The sequence below is a fragment of the Tachyglossus aculeatus genome, chromosome 16 (assembly GCF_015852505.1).
Source record: "Tachyglossus aculeatus isolate mTacAcu1 chromosome 16, mTacAcu1.pri, whole genome shotgun sequence".
NCBI lineage: Eukaryota > Metazoa > Chordata > Mammalia > Monotremata > Tachyglossidae > Tachyglossus > Tachyglossus aculeatus.
In genome coordinates, this window is record NC_052081.1 from 43137467 (window position 1) to 43160822 (window position 23356).

General features: G+C 49.1%; 1 protein-coding gene across 1 annotated transcript in view; it reads left to right on the plus strand.

Annotated features, from left to right (window-relative positions):
* Positions 1 to 23356, plus strand: part of CSMD2 (CUB and Sushi multiple domains 2) — a 313956-nt gene that overhangs the window by 123224 nt on the left and 167376 nt on the right. The window contains exons 10-12 of the mRNA XM_038758637.1: positions 4230 to 4342; positions 14842 to 14919; positions 22504 to 22591. Of these exons, the coding sequence (XP_038614565.1) occupies positions 4230 to 4342; positions 14842 to 14919; positions 22504 to 22591 (279 nt within the window). The remainder of the gene's footprint in view (positions 1 to 4229; positions 4343 to 14841; positions 14920 to 22503; positions 22592 to 23356) is intronic.

Sequence of the window (23356 nt, forward strand, 5' to 3'; positions counted from 1 at the left end):
TCAGTGGATAGAGCACAGGCCTGGGAGAAAAGAAGGTCATGGATTCTAACCCTGGTTCCACCATTCGTCTGCCGTATGACCTTGGACAAGTCATTCTCTTCTCTGTGCCTCAGTTACCTCATCTGTAAAATGGAGACTGAATGTGAGCCCCATTTGGAACAGGGATTGTGTCCAACTCAATTTGTATCCTCCCCAGCGCTTAGTTCAGTGCTTGACACATAGTAAGTGCTTAACAACTATCATCATCATCAGAGTTGGTTAGACATGTCCTCTGCCCACATTGAGCCTATAGTCTAGAGGCCATGTGTCTAGGGCCAGAGCCTAGGCTTTGCAGGGCAGGACTCGAGAGGGAATGTCCACCACAGGGCTTTCAGGCCAAAGGGCCAGGAGGGAACCATCAGAACCAGATGCTTCTGGTATTGCTTCAGCTGGAGTCATTTGGACTGTGTGTGATGGGGGTTGGTGGGGGTGGGAGGGGGGTAGTCAGTCTGATTGCCAGGGACCGTGACCGATTTATCCACCCCTGTCACCCCAATCTGGAAGGAAGCAAGGACCGTTGGAGTCATCCCCAAAGCCAGCATTTCCAGTCATCCTGCCGGGGTGTTAAGGAAGCAGAATACCCAACTGAGGGTGGGGATTAATTCCTCCTTGTGATTTTGCCAGCCAACCTGGGCCACTGCTGGAGAGCGCTACTGAGTTGCTAATGAGCATCTTTTCAAAGAAAGGCAGATGAGAGTTTGAAAAGTACAGTAGCACCGACCCAAAATAGACTTTTATTTATTATTCCGATGACTCATTCAGCTCTGGGAACTGTGATAATTCCCTGTGCTGATGGTGGGTTGAGGCTGCATTTGTTCCCCGTGGAGGAGGAGCGCTAGAAATTTGGGGGTGGAAGAGCAAACTGGAGGAAAGGGATGCAGGCTAGAATGAGCCTGGTTCTTGGGATGGGACAGGATGGCCTTTTTCTTGGTGTAGCAGACGCTCCGGCTCCAGCTGGTTGGTGCCCTGTCTGCTTTTGGGTTTGGGTTGGTGTCTGCAGGAGGGTGGCCAAGATTTTTGAGTGACACATCACTGGCCACTCAACTCCTGCACCAGGAGCCAGGATGAGGCTGAAATACCATCCTCACCCACCCTCAGTTTCCCCCAAGGCTCCTCTCCTTTTCAGCCAGGAGAGCGGCTTCTCTTTCAAGGTGGGAGATGCCGGGGCTCGGGGGAGTATTGGGCCTGATGATCTGGGGAGCCACAGCAGCCCTGCAAACAAACCCCTGTCCTGTTTACCCCTCCCGTCCTGTTGCAGGCTCCTGTGGTATAAGTCCATTGCAGCCAGCCTTCTGCCCCTGGGCTGGCATTCTGCGGTGCTTGCCCTGGACAAGTGGGCCACAGGCTATTTGCAGGGCATGTGAATCTGCAGCTGGGAGACTGCAAGGCCTGAGATTCCTCTTGATCAATCAAATAGTCAATACGTGGTATTCATTGAGTGTTTATTGCATGCAGAACACTTTACTAAGCACTTGGGAGAGCACAAGAAGCTGTGTGGGCTAGTGGAAAGGAAGTCAAGTGGCTTGGGAATCAGAGGACCTGGGGTTCTAATCCCAGCTCTGCCACTTACCAGTTACTTGACCTGGGACAAGTGATTGACTTCTCCTCTGTGCCTCAGTTCCCTCATCTGCAAATGAGGATTCAATACCTGTTCTTCCTCCTGCTGAAGACTGGGAGCCCCATGTGGGACCTGATTATCTTGTATCTACCCCAGTGCTTAGCACATAGTAAGTGCTTAAAAACTACAATTATTACTATTATTATTCTTGCAATGTAAGTGGAACTGGTAGTGGCAGTAGTAGTAAAGACTTGGAGAAGCAGTGTGGTGTAATGGATAGAGCACAGTCCTGAGAGTAAGAAGGTCATCGGTTCTTATCCCAGCTCTGCCACTTGTCTGCTGTGTGAACTTGGGCAAGTTACTTCATTTCTCTGGGCCTCAGTTACCTCATCTGTAAAATGGGGATTGAGACTGTGAACCCTACATGAGACAGGAATTGTGTCCAACCCAATTTGCTTGTGTTCCCGCACATAGTAAGCACTTAACAAATACCATAATTTTTGGCTAAGTAGAGGTGTCACCTTTTCATTGTGAGTGCAGTGGGCAGAGATTTTAGTGGGGATGAGGGGAAGACAGAAAGGATAATAATAATAATAATAATAATAATAATAAAATTGTGGTATTTGTTAAGCACTTGTTATGAGCCAGGCACTGTACTAAGCACTGGGGTGGATACAAGCAAATTGGGTTGGACCCAGTCTCTCACCGACATGGGGCTCACAATCTTAATCTCCGGTTTATAGATGCGGTAACTGAGGCTCAGAAAAGTTAAGCGACTTGCCCCCAGCACTACACAACTGACAAGTGGCGAAGCCCCCAGCACTACACAACTGACAAGTGGCGAAGCCGGGATTATAACCCAGTCCTTCTGACTCGCAGGCCCATGCTCTACCCACTAGATCATGCTGCTTCAAGTATAAATACTAATCAATCAATCAATCAATCGTATTTATTGAGCGCTTACTATGTGCAGAGCACTGTACTAATGAGCCTACTAGGCCAGAAAACCTCCATTTTGGGTCTTTTCCACTCAGACTGAGGCCTTCTGGGGTTTCTGCAAGAGAACTGGGAGAGGTGAGGTAGAGAATTCAGATGGCACAACTCTGATGACTACAGGCCCCTCTCCCAAGTGGAGTGGGTGCCATTGTTTCAGATGCAAGGCACTGCACCAAGTGCTCAGAGGGAGCAATGGCACAAGACACTCTCCCTGCCCACAAGGAGCTTAAATACAGAGTAGCTGGGCTCACGCTCTAATTGGAAAGCAATCTGGGTCTGACATTCAGAGAATCACTTCCATTGGCTTACATAGACAGTTTCAGAGAACATACCTGGTTTGAACAAGTTTTCTACCCTGAGTAGAATTGAATTTTGTCTGAAAAGTCTAGTATTTGCTGCTGCTCTTGCTTTTTTTTCTTTACTCAAACGATATCGCCTATAAAAAATCATTTTAAATGGGGTCCGATGAAGTGATTGTTTCTGTAATAGCTCTTATCATAGCAATACAGTTTCTCCCCCTCTAATTTGGGTTCTGTCAGCACTTTCATTGTGCCCCTCAATTTTCCCAGATGTGCGACACTTGGGCAGAGGCTCGTTCTCTGGAAATGTCTGGTGTCTGAAGTTCCAGAGAGACACTCTCTCCCTCCCTCCAGGAAGCAGCATGACCTAGCGGAAAGAGCCCGGGCCTGGGAATCAAAGGACTTGCCCATTGTGTGACCTTGGACAAATTACTTGTTTCCCTCCGACTCAGTTTCCTCATCTGTACAATGGGGTTTCAATTTTCCTCCCTCCCACTTAGGCTGTTAGCCTATGCGGACAGTGACTGTGTTTGATGTGATTATCCTGTACCTACCTGGCCGCTTAACACAGTGCTTTGCACATAGCAAGGGCTGAACAAATACCCCAATTGTTGTCATTTCCTCAGAATCACCATAGAGCAAGAGCCTCTGCCCTCAAAGGAACCAGATCCTTGATTTCCCCGTGGCAGGGGAGGGGCCAGGTGTAATATGGGCCTTCCAGCAGCCTTGAGGGCGGGTTTCACCACCCTTCTAACCCTGCCAATCCCAGAGCTATGTCTCAGTCTGTAGGGGGCAAGAGGTGGGGCACTTATGGGAGAAACGTCTGCTCTTCAGGTGATTATATCACAGAATCCCCTGACAACCCCCACCACCCGGCAGACCCTCTGTGGCCTGTCTAATTCCAGCCCCGAGGAGCGGAAGGTAATGGGGGCTGGTCTGCCATCAGACCCGACCTCTCTCAGGGGGACGGAGAGAGCCAAGCGAGCCACCAGCTGGGCTGCTGCCTGGTTGGGTCTGGCTATGGTTTTTCCCTGACCTGCTGTGTGGCTTCAGGCAACTCTCTTCACTGCTCTGGGTCTTCACTTCTCCACCTATAAAAGGGGATACTATCTCTGTACCTCCCTTCATCTTGGATTGAGAGAGGCAGGAATGGTGTTGGATATGATCACCTGGCATCCGCCCCAGCCCTTGGCACAGTGCTTAGCACACCATTGGTGCCCCGATTCATCCATTCAGTGGGTCTAGTGGAAGCAGAGGGCAGCAAGTGGCTCGAGTTAAAAGGAGGATGATCTGGATGCCCCGGCTGGTCTGATGGTCTCGGCTGTTTGTCTCCACAGGTTTACGGGATCCAGCCTCCCCGCCCCAGTAATCAGCAGTAAAAACTGGCTCCGGCTTCACTTCACTTCGGATGGCAACCACCGACAGAAAGGGTTCAGTGCCCAATACCAAGGTAACCAGCTGCTCGTGGTCGCTGGACCCCTTACCCCTGAACATCGGGACCCTCCTCTCCCATGCCTCGGCACTTGGCAGAGACTGGCCAGTTCACAAGTCAGGAGGGATTATGGGTTTTGTCTCCCTTGCTCCCATCTTTGCGCAGAGATCAGAGTTGAGCAGAGTGTTCAGTCCAGACAGTCAATCAATCAATCAATTATTGAGCGATTACCATGTCCAGAGCACTGTACTTAATGCTTGGGAGAGTCCGATAAAACAGAGTTGATAGACCTGTTCCCTGCCCACAAGGAGCTTACAGTTTAAAGGAGAGTTGCAGTCGGGACTGCATGTTTGCAGCTTGACAAGAAAGCCCTAGACTGTAAGCTTGTTTTGGATAGGGAACATGTCTACTAACTCTGTTGTACTCTTCTAAGTGCTTAGTACAGTGCTCTGCACACATTAAGTGCTCAAAAATTACTACAGATGATGACTGAAGGAGGGGCCTTCTGGTTTCTTTCTGTTACACCTAGGTCTTAGCAAATTCTACATTCAGAGTTTCAACTCCCCAGGGGCTGGGGCCAGATGGTTTCAACGGGCCAGCAAGAGTTAGCAGTCTGTGGAACCTTAATGCATCTTTAACAAGAGTAGTACAGAAGTGATTGTGGGGATAACTGATGAATCCCACAGCTAGAAGAGCCTTCTAAAGGTCATTAGATCCAGCCCCCTGTCTGTATACAGACCACCCCATCTCCGTTTATCCCAGTGTAAAATGTGCCTCAGTCTAGACCCTCAAATTAAGCTGTATCAGTTGGCTGTGAACCATCCACTCTAGATCAGTTGTCCTTATTTCAGAACAGTAGTGGCAGGGTGTCGGGGAGGAGTTTGGCCTGAAATTTGTGAGTCATTCACACCAAAATTCATTATTCTGCCTGAGTGATCCCGATAATTTTATGTTTACAGAAAGAAAGAGTGAGGCATCATGGTCCAGTGGATAGAGCACAGGACTGGAAGTTCTGGGTTCTAGTCCCCACTCTGTCACTTGTTTGCTGTGTTACCTTGGGCAAGTCACTTTACCTCTCTGGGACTCAGCTTCTTCATCTGTATAACGGATCTCTGTATAATGGATCTCTGCTCTCCCTCCCTCTTAGATTGTGAGACAGGAACACCTCTTGTCAGCCCCCAAGAGATTGAAAGTTTAGCTGATTTTCTCATTTTATGAATGACGGTAACTTTTTTCATATGAAACAATCTGGTGGCACAAAATGGTTTTTAAAGGGTGCTGTTTGCCTCCCTCACAAAACCCATTCCCCACCACAAGCTTTTATTATGACACTCCTGTCCTGCATCTTTGTTCTCTTAAAACACCTGATGGAGTCGTTCTGCTGTGTGTCTGGCTCCTAAATAGAAAAGCAAAATGCAAGGCTATAATTTCATTTGATTCGATAAATGTTAGGAGTTTGGAATCCAGCGAAGTATTCAGATGCATTCCATTACTCCCAGTGGCCCGAGTTTGGGAGAGTCAGAGGCCCCTGGCCTCTGGGAAATCTGGGAGCCAAGGACTGTAGTCTGCCCCACCCAGGCCACTTTCAGAGGCAAATTGGGCTAGTTCTTGACCCAGCAGGGTTTACCCACCGGACTTGCTTGCCCCTCCAGAAAGCAGACTTAGAAAGGTGCCAGGCTTTATTATGTGATAACATATTTAGCCGCCCCATCCCTTCTTTCCTTTCTGTTCTATTTTTCTGTTCTATTTCTGGCTCTGAACCGTTCCACTGACTTAACATGCCTAGCCCAGATGTAGGATTCACTGAAGATGATTTTTCTGGGCCAGTCAGTGGCCCCAACCCCAGGCCCAACGACTTAGCTATGCTGATGACCACATTCATCCCCATTAAATCAGCATTTCATTGCAGTGAAGGCTTCCCCCAGAGACACAGAGTTCACTTTCTTCTCCCTCATCCTAATGGCTCTCTGACCAACCAAATGGGAAGGTTTCCATCCCCTACCAGCCCCCCCATAGAATCTCAGAGCTAGAAGGGTTCTCAAGAGGTCACTGGGGCCAGCCCCCTGCCTCCGGAAGCCTGTCAGCCCTTCAAAGACGGATCACGTCTACCAACTTTATTGTACTCTCCCAAGCATGTAGTACAGTACTATGCACACAGTATGCACTCAGGAAATATCGACTGGTGTTGGTGATGATGATAGATGATGAAGATGGGAGGGCTGTCAGACAGTGCTGCTGCTTCAGCAACTGATAACCAGTTATCCCAGGACCCCTACTTGTGGAATAGAATTGAGCGTTTTTTTTCCGTGGAGGTGCTGGATTGCAGCAAGCCATCCGCACTCTCTTGCCTGGTCCCATGGGGCCCACGGCGGCACGGTGGGATCTAGCACTCACATCTATTTCATCATCATCATCAATCGTATTTATTGAGTGCTTCCTGTGTGCAGAGCACTGTACTAAGCGCTTGGGAAGTACAAGTTGGCAACATATAGAGACAGTCCCTACCCAATAGTGGGCTCACAGTCTCAAAGGGGGAGACAGAGAACAAAACCAAACATACTAACAAAATAAAATAAATAGAATATATATGTACAAGTAAAATAAATAAATAAATAAATAAATAGAGGAATAAATATGTACAAACATATATACTTATATACAGGTGCTGTGGGGATGGGAAGGAGGTAAGATGGGGAGGATGGAGAGGGGGGCGAGGGGGAGAGGAAGGAGGCTCAGTCTGGGAAGGCCTCCTGGAGGAAGTGAGCTCTCAGTAGGGTCTTGAAGGGAGGAAGAGAGCTAGCTTGGCGGATGGGCAGAGGGAGGGCATTCCAGGCCCGGGGGATGACGTGGGCCGGAATAGATGTAATCTATTTATTATACTCTCCCTCAGCACCTGTGTTTTTAGGTGCATGCAATTGTACATTCCATTTAGTCAGTTTGCAAATATTTTTATGTTTGTCTCGCTCATTAGAGTTTAAGCTCCTTGTGGACAGGAGATGTGTTTTTCATTATTATTATTACTATAAACTATTTACTATCAGTAAATCAATCAGTCGTATTTATCGTGTATTATGTGCAGAGCACTCTGCTAAGCACTTGGGAGAGTACAGTGTATCAGATTTGGTGGACATGCTCCCTGCCCACAGAAAGCTTACACTCTGGAGAGGAAGACAGATATTAAAAATAAATGACAGATACGGACATAAATTCTATGGGACTTATGATGGGGTGAATAAAAGGTAAAAATCCAAGTCCAAAGACGATGCAGAAGGGAGAGGGAGTAGGAGAAATGTGGGCCATTTGCAGGGAGGACGTGTAATTATGTGTCAAGCACTGCACTACAGCCAAGTTAATCAGGTTGGACACAGTCTCTGGGCCTCATAGGCCTCGCAGTCTAAAGGGGATGGGGAAGAAGCGTGTCCTAGAGGTTAGATCACAAGAGTCAGAAGGACCTTGGTTTCAATTCTGGATCTGCCACTTGTCTGCCATGTAACCTTGGGCAAGTTACTGAAGTTACTGAACTTCTCTGTGCCTCATTTTCCTCATCCGTAAACTAGGGATTAAGACTTGTGATCCCCATGTGGAACATGGACTGTGTCGACCCTGATTAGCTTGTATCTACCCCAGTGGACAGTACCCAAGTCCACTGCTTGGCACAGTGTAAGTGCTTAATAAATTCCACCATTAGTATTGCTGTTCTCCAAAACAAGTGCAAATGGATTTTAGAGAACTGAACTGGAGAGAGTCTCTGAACTGTGCTAATAAGGGTAATTTAGCATAGACAAACTCATGCTCTAGATCATAGGTCTTTGTCTTTGCAATTGTGCGGGAGCAGATAAATCAATGTTTTTACACGTATTATTTGGGTTGTACCAGAGTTGGATAATAAGTTACAGTAATGAAAATAAGCTCTGAAAACATTACTGACTTTGAAACGATGCTAAATTGCCCTAAATAGTACTAAGGATGAGTGGGGTTATTCCTCTAGCACTTAGTTTATGACATTAGTAGAACCACAAATTGCTTTAAAGCCCTGAGTAGCTGATGATGACCAACTCATAATTGCATCCCCTATTGATTTCTACCCCCAAGGAGGAAAAAAAGGTGGGGAAAAAATTGGATTCAGAGAACAGTGCTGTTGGCAAGGACAAAGGGAATACAGATTCCACCCCTGAAGGAGGAAATGCTTGAGTCATAGGGCAGGAAAGGATTTATTGGGGTCATCTATTCCATCCCTCAGTCTCCAAGGCTATCGTCTTCCCGTTTTCCCCAAAAGACTCTGGGAGGAAGGTTTTGGTTATTATTGTGACTATTATTATTATTATGGTACTTGTTAAGTGGCCACTAAGTGCCAAGCAATGAGGCAGGTACAAGCTAATCAGGTTGGACACAGTCCCTGACCCACATGGGGCTGACAGTCTAAGTAGGAGGGATTCAGATTGAATCCCCATTTAACAGATGAGGAAACAGAACACAGAGAAGTGCCCAAAGTCCCACAACAGACAATTTGTGGAGTCCAGGCTCCTTCCTCTAGGCCACGTGGCTTCTGGTTCTAACGACTTCCCCCCTGGGGACTTTCCAGGGCCTTTGAATCCCAGTTCTCCTTCCAGGTGAGGCTGCACTCTGGCCATAGGCTGGGTTGAGCCAAACTTGTATCATAGCCCGACTCAACACACGTGCACGCACGCGCACACACACACATGCACGCACCCACTTTTCTGGCCCCTCACCGGGCCACATCCCAACAGGCTTGTGCTGTTGCATGGGCACTCCCCCAACACCCTGATGACTCACAAGCTCAAACCCACAGCGGGAACAGGTGTTGGGGCAGAACTGAGAGTCCTGAGTGACCACAGATCTACTCCAGGTCCCTCCTGCTGCAGAGGAAAACCACTTTCCTTTTGTTGCGCTCATTTACCAGGTACAATAGCCCTTCTTTGTTCTTTTCTAATGGTATTTGTTAAGCGCTTACTCTGTGCCAGGCATTGCACCAAGCACTGGGGTAGATACAAGGTAATCAGGTTGGACACAGTCGATGTCCCACCTGGAGCTCACAGTCTTAATCCACATTTTATGGATGAGGTAACTGAGGCACAGAGAAGTTAAGTGACTTGCCCAAGGTCACATAGCTGACAAATGGCAGAGCTGGGCTTAGAACTCAGGTCCTTCTGACTCCCGAGCCCATGCTTTACCTACTAGCCCATGCTGCATCTCTCCCGGAGACCCCAAGTCTTTAGCCTCTCTCCCACTACAATTCCCTTCTTTGCTCCGGGGGGTCCCCTGTAGTCATGGAAGCTGTAGTACCCCATTCTTAAAGGTACACTAATGGTATTTAATTAATTTTTATGTGCTCAGATATGGGGTAGATACAAAGAAATTGGAACAGATATAGTACCAGTCCCTGCAAGGGGCAGGTAGTCTAAAGGGGAGGGAGAACAGGTGTTTAATTCCCATTTTACAGATAAGGAAACTGAGGCCCAGAGAGGTGAAGTGAAGGTCCCACAACAGGCCAATAGCAGGATTGGGATTAGGACCCAGGCTCCCTGACTCCCAGGGCCGGGCTCTTTCCAGTTGGCCACACGGCTTCCCTAGAGGAATTCCCAAAAAAAGCAAATGGGCTGGGGGCCTGAGTCCCCCAGCTGAAGGCCTGGTACCAGTGGATCCACCTAAGCTCCAGAGACTGGGATTTTAGGATTTAAGATTGAATGCTGTAGACTGAAAGCCCCTTGTAAAGCAGGGATCATGTCTACCAACTCTTTTGTCTTATCCTCTCCCAAACGCTTACCTCCGCAAACAGTACATTCTCAGTCAGTACCGTGGATTGATTGATTAATTAAAGTGCTGCCTCTGGACACCTGAGTGGTGGTGGTGGGCATGCCAGTGCCAGGTGGGCCAGGTGGGTGGGGACTTCCCAGGCTCTTATCCCCTGGGTCTACCTCACCTGCTCAGGCCATCAGTCAGTCAGTTGTATTTTCTGGGTGCTTACTGTGTGCAGAGCACTCTACTAGGCGCTTGGGAGAGTACAATATAACAATAAACAGATGCATTCCCTGCCCACAAAGAGCTTACAGCCTAGATGGCGGGTGGTGTGGAGAGGCAGACATTAATATAATTAAATAAATTACAGATATGTACATAAGTTCAGTGGGACTGGGCAGGGGGATGAATTAACTCAAAACAGTGCTTGGCACATAGTAAGTGCTTAATATCATCATTATTATAAAGGGAGAAAGAGCAACATGGAAGGGAGTGGGAGAAGAGGAAAGTAGAGCTTAGTCAGGGAAGGCCTCTTGGAGCAGATGCACCTTCAGTACGACTTTGAACAGGGGGAAAGTAATTGTCTGTCGTATATGAGGAGGGAGGGCATTCCAGGCCAGAGGCAGTCATCAATCACGCCGGTGTGCCAGCGGCACCTGCTTTATTCAGTTCCTCCAGTTAAATCAGGCCCATTAGTCCCAGCAACCTTTCCCGTGGCAGGGAGTTGTCGGGTAATTAGCACAAAAATGGACGATTAATGGAACCACAGACCTCGATGGAGCTGTTTTCATTGCGACTGGACAGCTTCACTTGGGTAGATGGGTATTCCCCAGTTAGGACAGCCCTCTTGGAGGGAAGTTGCTTGTATTGAAACATCAGGATAGAAGCAGTCAGTCAGTCGAATTTGTTGAGCACTTACTGTGTGCAGAACACTGTACTAAGCATTTGGAAGAGTACAATATAACAATACGAGAGACACATTCCCTGCCAACAATGAGCTTACAGTCTAGCGGAGGAGACAGTAATATAAATTTTAAAAAATGACATATACATACATAAGTGCTGTGGTGCTGGGAGTGGGGATGAATAAAGGGAGCAAGTCAAGGTGGTGCAGAAGGGAGTGGGGAAAGAGGGAATGAGGGTTTAGGGAAGTCCTCTTGGAGTTGATGTGCCTTCAATAAGGCTTTAAAGGTTAGAGTCATCATCTGGCAGATGTGAAGAGAGAGGATGTTCCAGGTCAGAGGCAGGATGCGGGCGAGAGGTTGATGGTGAGACAGATGAGATGGAGGTACAGTGAGTTAGTTGGCAATAGAGAAGTGAAGTGTGTGGGCTGGGCTCTGCGAGGTGAGGTAAAGGGTCAAGGAGATTGAGACTATAAATAGTGTCGTTCAAACTTCCGAGATCCCTACAAGTAGTAACAGTAGTAATAGTATCTATTAAGCCTTGCTGTGTGCAGAGCACTGTACTAAGCACTGATTTTCAGTGATATTGGTTTGCTCAGCACCACTCACACTCTTTGAGTGTCCACTGTGGCCCCAGAGAGCAATAAGTGAGCCAGGGGCAGGGGCACAGCAAGTAGCAAAATACAGGCCAAGATTTCTGTATGTGCCAGGGACCCATCTAGGGCTGCTGGGACCATGGCAGAGTGCCAGCGCTGGGCCATTGCACCCTAACCCGGAAGGCATGAGCCTCAGTTGCTCCTGCAGCCTGTGCAGCCCATGTCAGCCAGATATTTTTGGAATTCCTGCAGAGCCCATCCGCCTCATGAAACACCTAGGTGGGCCTTCTTGGCATAATGGATAGAGCCCCAGCCTGGGAGTCAGAGGACCTGGGCTCTAATCCCAGCTCTACCACTTGTCTACTGTGTGACCTTGGGCAAGTCACTTCACTTCTCTGGGCTTCAGTGTCCTCATATGGGAAAAGGGGATTGAGACTGTGAGCCCCTTGAAGGACAGGGTTTGTGTCCAACCCGATTTCCTTGTATCCACCCCAGCGCATAGTATAGTACTTGGCACATAGTAAATGCTTAACAAATAGCAGCATGGATCAATGGGAAGAGCACCAACTTGGGAGTCAGAGGTCATGGGTTCTAATCCCGCTCCGCCACTTGACTGCTGTGTGACCTTGGGCAAGTCACTTAACTTCTCTGAGCCTCAGTTACCTCATCTGTAAAATGGGGATTGAGACTGTGAGCCCCACATGGGACAACCTGATCATCTTGTATCCTCCCAGCACTTAGAACAGAACTTCGCATATAGTAAGCGCTTAACAAATGCCATTATTATGATTATTATTATTTGGTCAGAGTCCTTCCCCACTGATGGCCCTGCCCCTCTTGCTTCCCAGAGCCACTCTCTCTACATTCACACACATGCCCCCCTCCCCCACCTGTCTCTCTCCCTGAGGGTGTAAAGTTTCCACCCTTGTTTGGTTTGCAGCATCTCTGTTCCATCCCCAGGCAGGAGGGAGAGAGCTTCATTTCCCCACCTGCCGGGGACAATGCGTTTCTCAATGTCCCGTCGATCCAGCACGGCCCATGAGTAAGGACTGTTTTTGTGTCCTCTTGGCCTCTTGATCAGAGGGAGACAAACGGAGCCTGCTGAAAGCATGTATAGCTGTAAACAAATGGCTGCCCCCCTTACTTCGGGATACAATTTCTATTTACGTGAACCTCTTTCTCCAGAAACTGGAGGAAATGCGATCAGCCTTAGCTCTTTGGTTCCCAGCGTACCAGAGGGTGCCTTTCACGGACTGTGCTTCCTTTAACCACAAGAGAGGAATTTCCCTCCTCTCCGTCCTCTTGCTCACTCAGAGCTCTCCCAAGAAGGCAATCATAAGTCTCCCCCAAATGAACATCTGAACTGCCTGTAATTTTTCCAAGCTTCCAGGATCAGTAGCTCCACATACCCAGGCTCTGGGCCCCCAAAAGTTGGTTTCATAGCAACCTGTCTCTAATCCAGCAAGGCAGCAGGGGTGTGGTAGGGGCACTTCTGAAACATTTTTCTTGGCCAGATTCTCTTAGAAAGATCAGTTGAGAAGATATATTGAGTATCATCCCCATGGGAAACTGGGGAATGAATTGTGTCCATGGCTGCACTTTCAGTCCATGGACTAAGTGCTAGGGTCAATACAAAGTTATCAGACTGGCTCCTATCTCTGGCTCCTACAGGGATCACAATTCATCTCATTCCCATTTTACAGACGAGGAGACAGGCTCAGAGAAGTTAAGCCACTTGCCCAATGTCACACTGCAGTTCAAGGGCTGATCTGGCTGATCTGATCTGACTCCCAGCCACATGCTCTCTCCAATAGGCCATGGTGCAAAGAAGATAATAATAATAATAATAATGACATTTATTAAGCGCTTACTATGTGCAAAGCACTGTTCTAAGCTCTGGAGAGATTACAAGGTGATCAGGTTGTCCTACTGGGAGCTCACAGTCTTAATCCCATTTTACAGATGAGGTAACTGAGACAAGAAAAGTTTAGTGACTTACCCAAAGTCACACAGCTTACAGTTGGTGGAGCCGGGATTTGAACCCATGACTCTAACTCCAAAGCCCAGGCTCTTTCCACTGAGCCACGGGGAGGCAGCGCAGGGTAGCAGAAGAGCCCCGGTATGAAAATGAGAGCTGCTGGGTTCAAGTCCATCTCTGTCACCAGCCTGCTGGTTGACTTTGGACCAGTCGCGTGACCTCTCTGTACCCCTGTTCCCTCATCTGCAAAATGAGGATAATAGTCCCTGCCTTTCTTTCTACCTCACAGAGTTATTTTGAGGGCAAACATGAGATAAGAATTGTGAGAATGCTTTGGGAATCAAGGCACTGTACAATAAGCTAAAGAATTGGTTGCTGGGCTGGTGCGGGTGCTAGGTGATCAATCAGTGCTTGGCACACACTAAATTCTTCCCCAAAGCATCTAGTTAAGGTCAGATCTGCCTCAGCACTCTTCAGAATAATCATTCTGGCCATCCTGTGGCATTATAGTCTCAAAGAACTGCAGATGATGGGAACACTGGGTTAAAATGACCATGACTCAGTGGGAGCATGTGGGTTAGGGGGTGGTGTGAAGGTTCCACCTTGACTGACAGTTTTTGGATCTTACCTTGACTGACAGTTTGGGGATCCTACCTTTACTAATAATTTGGGGATCCCAACTTCACTGACAGTTTGGGAATTGACGTGCCTCCATCATTGTGATCTCCACCTCTATCAGAATATTTTTCACCCTTGGCTGCCATTCATTGCTATCTTTATTACAAACTGTCAAGGTGCCAAAACACAAAGAAACACAAAGTGCCTTGCTCCTTCTGTATCATCTGTTGGGAATATGGCACTTTGGGTAGTTTTCTCATCTAAGGCCTCAAACTATTGGCATCAACCATTTCCACCTCCCCCATTTAGGACTCATAGGACTTGACAAATAGCCTATTTGAACCCTTTTCAGGCAAAAGTTTCCTGTTCAAGTAGGGACATCTGTCTTAGTTTGTATCCCAGTGCTGAGCATCAAGGAAGTGAGGCTTACTGTGGGCAGGGAATGTGTCTGTTATATTGTACTCTCCCAAGTGCGTAGTACGCTGTAAGCACCCAGTAAATATTGACTGGCTGACTGATATGCAGATAAATTCACAAATGTTCCAGGCCCCAAAAGTGTTTTACCAGTCTCCCCACCTCCCCAACCAACTCTTCCAGTTCTGCCTGGCACGCTACCTTTTGGGGAGGTCACTAGAGTAAAAGGGCATCTCCTCCTTCTCTCTCCAGTCAAGAAGCAAATCGAATTGAAGTCCAGAGGTGTGAAGCTGATGCCCAGCAAAGACAACAATCAGAAGACATCCGTATGTAAGTTTCTCAGCCCCTTTGAGCTGTGGGCATTTAAACCATGGACGTTTGACCAGCTAAAACCATGATGACAATTGTTGATATTTTGTTGCTCAACAAGGTTATGATAGTCTTCTTTATTTTTCTGCTTTGCTGCATCACCTCTAGCCAAGGCCTTATTAACAGGCCAGTATTAACACTGTGAGATGGGACACTGGCAAGGGAGAAGAGAGAGGCCAGGAGGGGAGGAGGGAAGAATGTGTCTGAGTGGTTATGGTGTTTCTGTTTCTCTTTTTCTCTCTCTCTGTCTCTCTAAGATCTCAGGTTCAGGGTCCATTACTTCCACATTTGTTTATTTGGTTTCTTTTTCCTTTGGGATGTCATCCAATTCTGAGCGCATTACCAGCCACACCCATGTCCCCTTTCCTTGATGAGCTGTAGGATTCCTCTGGAATCTGCAGCTGGGGGGAATCTCACTTTTGGGGAGCAGCTCTTCCCTCAAGATGCTCCCCCACACCCCACCCTCTTGCTCTGATGTGCTTGAACTTCCCTCCTACAAACTCCAGATCCTAAGATCCCTTCACCGCCCCCAGCTCCACTCACCAGAGCACTGGAAGTTTAGAGGGAAAGGAGTGGGGACATGACATGGAGTGGGGTTGGGCCAAGGGGGATGGAGGTGAACCAGGAAGAAGGGGTCTGGAAAAGCAGGTGCCATCCATGGTAGAAGTGGGCAGGCAATCCAATCCCTTAGGAATGCCATGTTTACCCTGGAATGAATCTTCCCATGGGGTGTGGGGTCCTCGCTACCAGCTGTCTCCACCAGCCCCACCAGTGGAGTAAAATCCTGCATAAACCATGTGCCTCTGCTGGTTCTTCCATGGCCGGGTTGACTCGGGGAGAGCAGAGGTCTTAGACCGGCTGGTTGGCTGGTCACCTCAAGGCACTAGTTGGGCCCCGAACCTAACTGGCCAGTGTTGACAAGTAGGGTGGGAAAGTCAGGAGGATGAGGGATCTCAGGGGAGAGAGGAGACCCTGCCCTTGAACAGCCAGAAGGAGACTCAGAAGTGTAGGTTTCCAGGCTTGGACATGGCTGGGCAGTGACTCGGGAAGGTCCCTGGAGAAGGGGATGATGTGCCAACCCAATACTGTTACAGAAACAAACCTGTGCCACCCCCCACACCAGGGACGCCCATCCCACGTTCCCCACCAACATTGGCTGAGCCCTCATGGTGGTTAGCCACTTCAGGAGAATTATGGGAAAGGTCCGTGATGCTGCCCACTGGGAGCTCACGGCCCTCTCAGAGAATGGAAGAACATCAAGTGGCCTTTCACTGAGGCCTCAGCCAGGGAGGAATCCCAACAAAAATGTGAGAAGGCTAGTCTCCCCTGTGGGCCCCGGGTAGGCCAGTCTTCCTGGATTGGCTGCCCCAGCCCACCCAAACAAGCTAGTTTGATCCCAGCCCCAGTTGTGGGAGGAGTGTGAGAGGGATCCATCCCTTGGGAGGAGTGGTCCCCCTGGCCAGTAGCTATATCTGGGCCCCACCCCATGTTCTTCTGCCCAAACCTGGGTCCTGGAATGGGGACCCAGATGCTGGGAGAGGCCTGGATAGGTTTGGTCTTCTTCCACCACCCTTTGGCTTCCGACATTTTGCTTCAACACACAATGTGGCAAATTCTACCCTCTGGTTCAGTTCCTTAGCATGTCAGTTTTGAGGTGGGAGCACCAGCTCTGGGAGGCATTAGCCGGGGGTGGAGAGCAGGAGCCAGGGTAGAATGGGGAAACCATTTTAAAAGCCATTACGTGGTGTTAGGGACACAGATCAGGAGAATCCCAGAGGAAGGCACAGCATCATCTGATCACCAGGCCGAAAAACAGGGAGGTCTGACACATCCATTTTGCTTTAGATGGAGTAAGTGGGTTACTCTATTGTGGAGCCTCCCTGACTCTATATAAATCCCATTTGTGCCACTATGTTACTCATCCATGATTGATAAAGCTCCAAATTCTGGGGTATTTTGGTAAGAAGGTGTCCCATCTTGGTTCATGGATGGATTTCACCATAGATATCATGGCTCCTGGAAGATGTTCAGTCCTGAAGCACACCAGTTGGACATAAGACCTAGTTTTCAAGAACCACTTGCACTCTAAGTCCTGGCAGCAGCATAGACAGAGGAAGGAACAGCAGATAAGGGACATTTGTGACCCTAGCTGAGATTGGCTTTATCCGCTGCTCCCTGAAGGGGCACAGGAGGGCAGAGCCAGTGACCTGCTCCTGGCTTAGTGACCTCTGATAAGCAGGTGAGGGGCAGCCCCACTGAAAGCCTGTGAACTTTGTCTTTTGAAGAAACCCATCTCACTCCCCAAAGGGAATTTCCATAGTTACCACTGTCCACAGGGCCCAAGTGGATTTTTCCAGACCCTCATGAGAAAAGTGGGAGCAAACGAGACTTTTCCTCCCATCAATCCTTCAGATTTATTAGAAATTGCCCCAAAGAGGTAAAGCAGGCAAGGGAATAATGCTGAAATATCAAATAAGAGGAGATCAACCTGAATGAGCCAGATTTCCTCTGTATTCAAGCCATTTCCTGGGTGAATGTTGGGTCCCGTTTTCTGGCCTCATGAACCTTTAGCCTGGTCCACTTCAATAGAACTTTATGGATGAATCCTGACTCAGATTGGCGAGGGCTAAGTGAAGACTACCATGGGCTCCACTAAAGACAGAAGGAAGGGTGCATGCCATTTTGATGGGAGTGACTGTTTTGAACATAGGGGAGATGATAACTGAGTAAACAGGTTTTCAGTGTGTGCTCCTCCCTGTGATTCCATGCCAATAGGCTACTTGGTCTTTGGTGAAGACCGGTTCACCTCCAGTTAGGAGATGTTCCTGCTGTATTTCAACCACACAGTTCAGGTTCAGTCTGTGGCATCTGGCCTCCTCCCTGAGCCCTGGACAGTCTGGGCTGTGGGCCCATGAGGTCAAGGAGTCTGGAAAGGAAGTCTCCTGTTTGAGGATCGTCACAGATGTTCTTGGGTTCCGAGGGAAGATCGTGGGAGTCCCCACAAACCTTTGACTTGGCCCGGGACCATGGCTGCTTTTGTCCGGGAGGAGACATACGATGGGCTCTGGGGGTCATTTTGTCTGCATTGCGAGAAAGCCCTTCTCTCTGAAGCTGCCTAATGACCAGTCGAGAACTGAGCCAGGATGAAGCAGGAATGATGTCGACTTGGAGCAGATTTTAAAGCGACGTGGAAAGGGGCCCAAGTGGTGTGCCCTTCCACCCACTGGTCGTAACTATGTGAATTTTATGGTAGAGAAAGCGGGTTTTCTCTCCTGTCAGCTTTCTTGCAGTAAGTTTTGTCAACCCAGTTTTCTTACAACCATTCATTTGGGATAGAGAGCCCTGCCTTCCTGGATATATTTTAGTCACAGTGACTTATCCTCCTAAATTCAATAGCATGTAGCCTGGAGAGATTCATCAGTGAGATTCCTTTATTGTTGTTTGGGAAGAAGGCATAAGGGGCCTTTTTTTTCCTGTTTCTTGCAGCAGACAATGTAAATTGCTTCAGCCACCAATGACACCCAAATGGGCTCATGGGGAGGAGGTGGAAGAAGTTGGAATTGACAGAAGGAAGGGAGTGAGGGTAGGGGGAGGCAACTCTTGTTTCTGTGATTTAGAATGCCAACCATTCATTCCGATTTTAAGTCTCACTGACTCCCCAAGTAACCCTGAAGCATTTGTTGTAGGATGCCAAAGGCTGGAGCCCCAAATCCTTCATCCTCATGGAGGAGAAGGGCTGCCAGTTCACAGATTGGCTTTAATCTCTTGTGAAAGCCGCCACGGGGGCAGGGAGAGCCAGGGAGGAGGGTGGGGGTTGGGGACATTCCAGATTTTGGAACAAAAACAAGGCACAGCAGGTGTCTGTATCATTAAAGCTACAGTTGTGAACTCCCACTCTTTCTCCCCACTTTCTCTCCCTCTCTTTGCCTCTCTCCCCCATTCTCTATCTTTTCTCCTCTCCCTCACTGCCTTTCTGTCTCTTTTCCTCCTTCTCCTCTCTCCTTTCCCCACTCCCACTTCCTTTATTTCCCTACTCCTTCCATCCTTTCCTTTCTGCCTTTGCCTCCCTCTTTGTGCCTTCTGCTTTGACTGTCCACCGGATCCGATAGCTCTCCTTTCCTCTGTGCATAATAATACTGGATGAGAAAACGGTATGTGTTGGACTGTCACCTGAGAGATAAATTCCTACAAGTGACAATCTCTGTCCACAGTCACATGGCCTCGGGTCCAGAGCTTTCTAAATGTGATATAGTCAGTCTGGCACCAGCCCACATAAGAAAAATCCTTCACAAATGAATGAGGTGTCCATGTTTCTCATCCCACAGTGAATCACAAATTTGGGGCAGGTGAGGGTATTCCTTCTGGGTGGGATGAAGAGATTTTTAGGAAGAAGACAGTGTTTGGGTTGGGCTGGGAGGGCAGCGGGGATGGGTTGTTGGAAGGCAGTTGAAGCAAGCACTTTTTCAATAAGGTGAAAAAGAGCTCCTGGGACTGGGACTCATCTGTGGTGGATGGGTTTACGTGTTAATCGGTGGGTTTGTGTGCCAGAGATAATAAATGCGGTTATAGGTAGGTGGCATGCCTATGTGGACCATGCACATGACAAGTTTATGCTAATCCCAGTTGTGTGTGTGTATATATGTGTGGGTACTCATATGGATGCGTGGGCATGCTATACATATGGTGTATATATTTATGGTCTTTGCATATGGTTGCAGTTTGGTGCCAGGGAAGCCATCTACCTTCCGCAGTCCTCATGGTCCGTTGTCACGGTCTGTCGCCATGGTCCGGTCCTCATGGCTCCGCCCTCAGGGTCCTCACCTCTCCTCCCTCCTCTCACCCATATCTTCCTTCAAGGGTCATTTCACTGGTGAGCATGTGAATGCTGGATTCACCCAAGGGGGCCATTTCTGCCCACTGGGAGCCCTCAAGGGTGGGACGGGGTTGGGGGGGGCAGTGGTAGGGTGACTGAAGCAGATCTTTTCTCCTGCCCAGGGTCTGGCAGGGACACATTTTCCAAGGGATGGAGGATTGAGGGGAGGTGGCCTTTACTACCAGCTCCAGAAACTTGAGGATGTAAAATTGCCGAAGCCAAGTAATGGCGAATGTCTGCAGCCTCTCATCCCCTCTGACAAGGGAGAGACAGGCAGACAGCTCTCATTGCCTTGGGCCCAGTGCGTGGTTGCTTTGCTCAGTAAAGGGAGCTTTCTCTGGATTGACCCCCTTGCCCCCCCAAAACTACTCCCCACCTCCTCCCCACCCCATGTCCCTGTTTAATCTCCCGGGGAGTCACTGGAGAAGAACTCAAGCGCTCAATAAATATGATTGAATGAATGAATGACTGGGGAGAGGGGTGGAATCCAGGTCCCCTGGGTGGGGTCGATCTGGGCTGGCACTTTTCTTGGATCCCTCCACAGCATCACCTTTTCTCATTCCCCTACCCGACTCAGGGGGACCTCAGATTCCAGTGTCTCAGCCCCGGCTTCCCTGAGCCCTGAAGGTGCTTTATGTGGTTCTTCAGGGTGGGGGTGAGAGAACCCATTCTGAGCCAACCAGATTGGACAGGTGTAGCTGCAGCCACAGGGGGTATGGTGGGCATGGTCTCTGGGGCTGGGGCAGGCAAGGCTGTGGAGAATCACTTGGCCTTCTCATTCTCTCCTGAATGGGTAGTGATGGCTCCTCCCTGAACTCTCAGGCCAGTACCCTCTCCTTGCCACTGCCCTGCCTCAGCTCTCGGTAGAGACTCTGGGGGCCTCGGGCAGCCTGTTGATCACTGAGAACCTCCATAACACCAAAATCAGAGTTGGGCAGAGTGGAAGGAGACTCTTCTGTGATGTGATGGACCTACATGTGCTTAGTGTAGTGCTTGCCCCTCAGTAGGCACCTGATTGGTTTCTGGAGAATGATCCAGCCATCTCCACCGATCATGATTTAAAAACAAGCTTGAGTGTCCCAGAGGAGTCTGTTGACTCCTGCTCCACTACCCCTCTCTTCCCAACTAGTCACACAGGAAAGGGCTCAACTTCCTTCCATTCCTAGGCTATGCTTAAGGCCCCTGTGAGGCCATTATGATTACCCAAAATGCCCAGCCAGCGGGGTCTTGGGTAATTGGGGCACGTGGCTGGTCTGGGACTTGGAGTTTCCCGGGACAGCTGAGAGGTGAGACTAGGGTCCCTTAACTCTTCTCACTGTAGCAGCCACCGCCATGGAGCACACCATTTGGTGCTGGGGCCTAACTTTCCAGGCTAGGTAGACCTGGCAGGCAGGGTGGGACCTCCTCAGGCCTCCTCATGGATCCAGTTGTGGTGGACCTGTATTAGGCATGGATGTCTGCAAGACCAGGTGAGCTCATGCTCCATGACACTCCAGGGAAACTCCTCCACGCACCACTGGAATCCGAGACCACCAGATCGGGCCTGGTGGAGTCTGGTCGCAGTCTGGGGGTGGTGGGTGTTTAGGCTGGTTCCCCAAGGCTGGCAACACCTGGTCCCCACCCCCGACCCTCCCTTCTGAATGGTCCCAGGGCCCCTGAGCCCACTTTGCTAATGCAGAAATGTGATTGGGTTTGGGCAGTTAGGCCTGGAGCGTGTCAGGCCCGCTGTTCAATTCCAACTCTGTGGTAACTGCCTCCTGGTCCAGATCTGGCTGGTTTCCCTATGTCCTTCCCTGGCAACGAGAGGAAATTGAATCACATAAATTTCCACCCTACATGACCGAGCTGCCTCTTGGTCCAATATTACTATGCATGAGATTTCCCTGGAATAGAGAACTGAAGTCACCATGTGCCAGATGTCATTTCATCCTTGTCAGAGCCATCCAGATTTTCCCACTTTGGAATCTGCCCTCCCTCAGGGCACTGGCCGGGCCTGGGATGGGTGGGAAGAGGGGTGTCAGGCAAGAGATGTACTGATTACCTATTTATCTAGTTCCGGATGTCAGCCGATATGCAGGATTTGTCTACCCATGTGTCTGCACACCAACTGAATCACCTGCTTTGAAACCTGAGATGCCTTTTCTTCTTACTTTATAATTTTCTTTTATCTCATATCCACCATTTCACTTTGATTTCCTTGGTTTTTCTGGGGTCGATAGGGTAAATGGGACCGAGGGCTGGGGATGCTCAGATGAGTTCTGGGGGGCTCTCAGTCCAGTCCTTGCTGCAATGAGCCCCTCAGAGGATATTTCAGGGTTTAAGGGCTGGCTTGGAAAGGTAACTTTTAGTCAATCAACATCACTCAGCAAACCACATAATTCTCGACCGATCTGCTCCCAGAGAGGAACAGGGAAACCAAGTCGTCAGTTGGCAGGGTCCTGCTGGCATCAACCATCCCCGAGAGAAGTTGGAATAATTTTGGGGAGATTGAGTGGGTGAGGAATGAAATGAACAGCCCTGTCCCCTCCCCTACCTCTCCCTTCAAAATTCTTGGCCACTGAATGGGCCACGCTTCATTTTGTCTCCGCATCCACCCATACCAAGGCAGGGGACAGAGCCTGGGTCTTTGTGTGATTTCCTATCTCTGTGTGTGTGCTGTGTTTGCTTTGTAGTAACTCAGGTTGGTGTAACCCAGGGGCACAATGTGTGCCCAGACCCCGGGATCCCAGAACGGGGCAAAAGACTGGGCTCTGATTTCAGGTAAGACCCTTTTTATTTCACTCTGTTTTGCATGAAAGGGCTCAAGGGGTGTCATCCCAGAGTGGTGGGCCAGAAAATCAAATCATCCAGGTGAGGGTGGGGTTTCTCGTGGCAGACGGTACAGCAGGGTGGCCTCCAATGGCCCCAGAGAATGCAGGTAACCCCCTTGGCTGACCCTGAATCTTTCATTACCTATGTTCCGGTACCCATGGCATCAAATGTTGTAACTCACTAAGGCCTCTTTTGTCCTTGACAGAAGTTCACAAACCCTATTTAGTTACCAAGCATGCCATCAGGAGGAGTGGGGGTACACCTGACCCCTTCATTTCCCAAGAGCCATTGTGTTGACCTCCCAGGCCCCTCTGCTGAGGTGAAATGCTGAAAATAAAATCCCAAATGTGAGGCTCTTGGCACTGTTCAGTTCTGACGGGCTGAAAACCACATCATCCAAGGTCAAACTGGATGAATAGCCACCATATAATAGGTCTGGAAATGGATGTTGCCATTTTGCCTTTGGCCAACAGGGCCAATCCGGGCCTCAGAGATGTTTGCACGTTTGTACAGAGACAATCTGTGATCCAGGATTATCTTTCTGGTTCCTCCCTAGAAATGGACATGCCCCTTCCTGACCTCACTCCAGTACCCTCCAAGAGGGAAGACCTGTAGTTTGGTTTTGCCACTGGTCCATCCAGAAAGAGACCCTGGCAGGAACAACCCAGAGCAGAGCAACCAAAATGTTCTAGGCACTGGCCCTCCGGGTGGAGG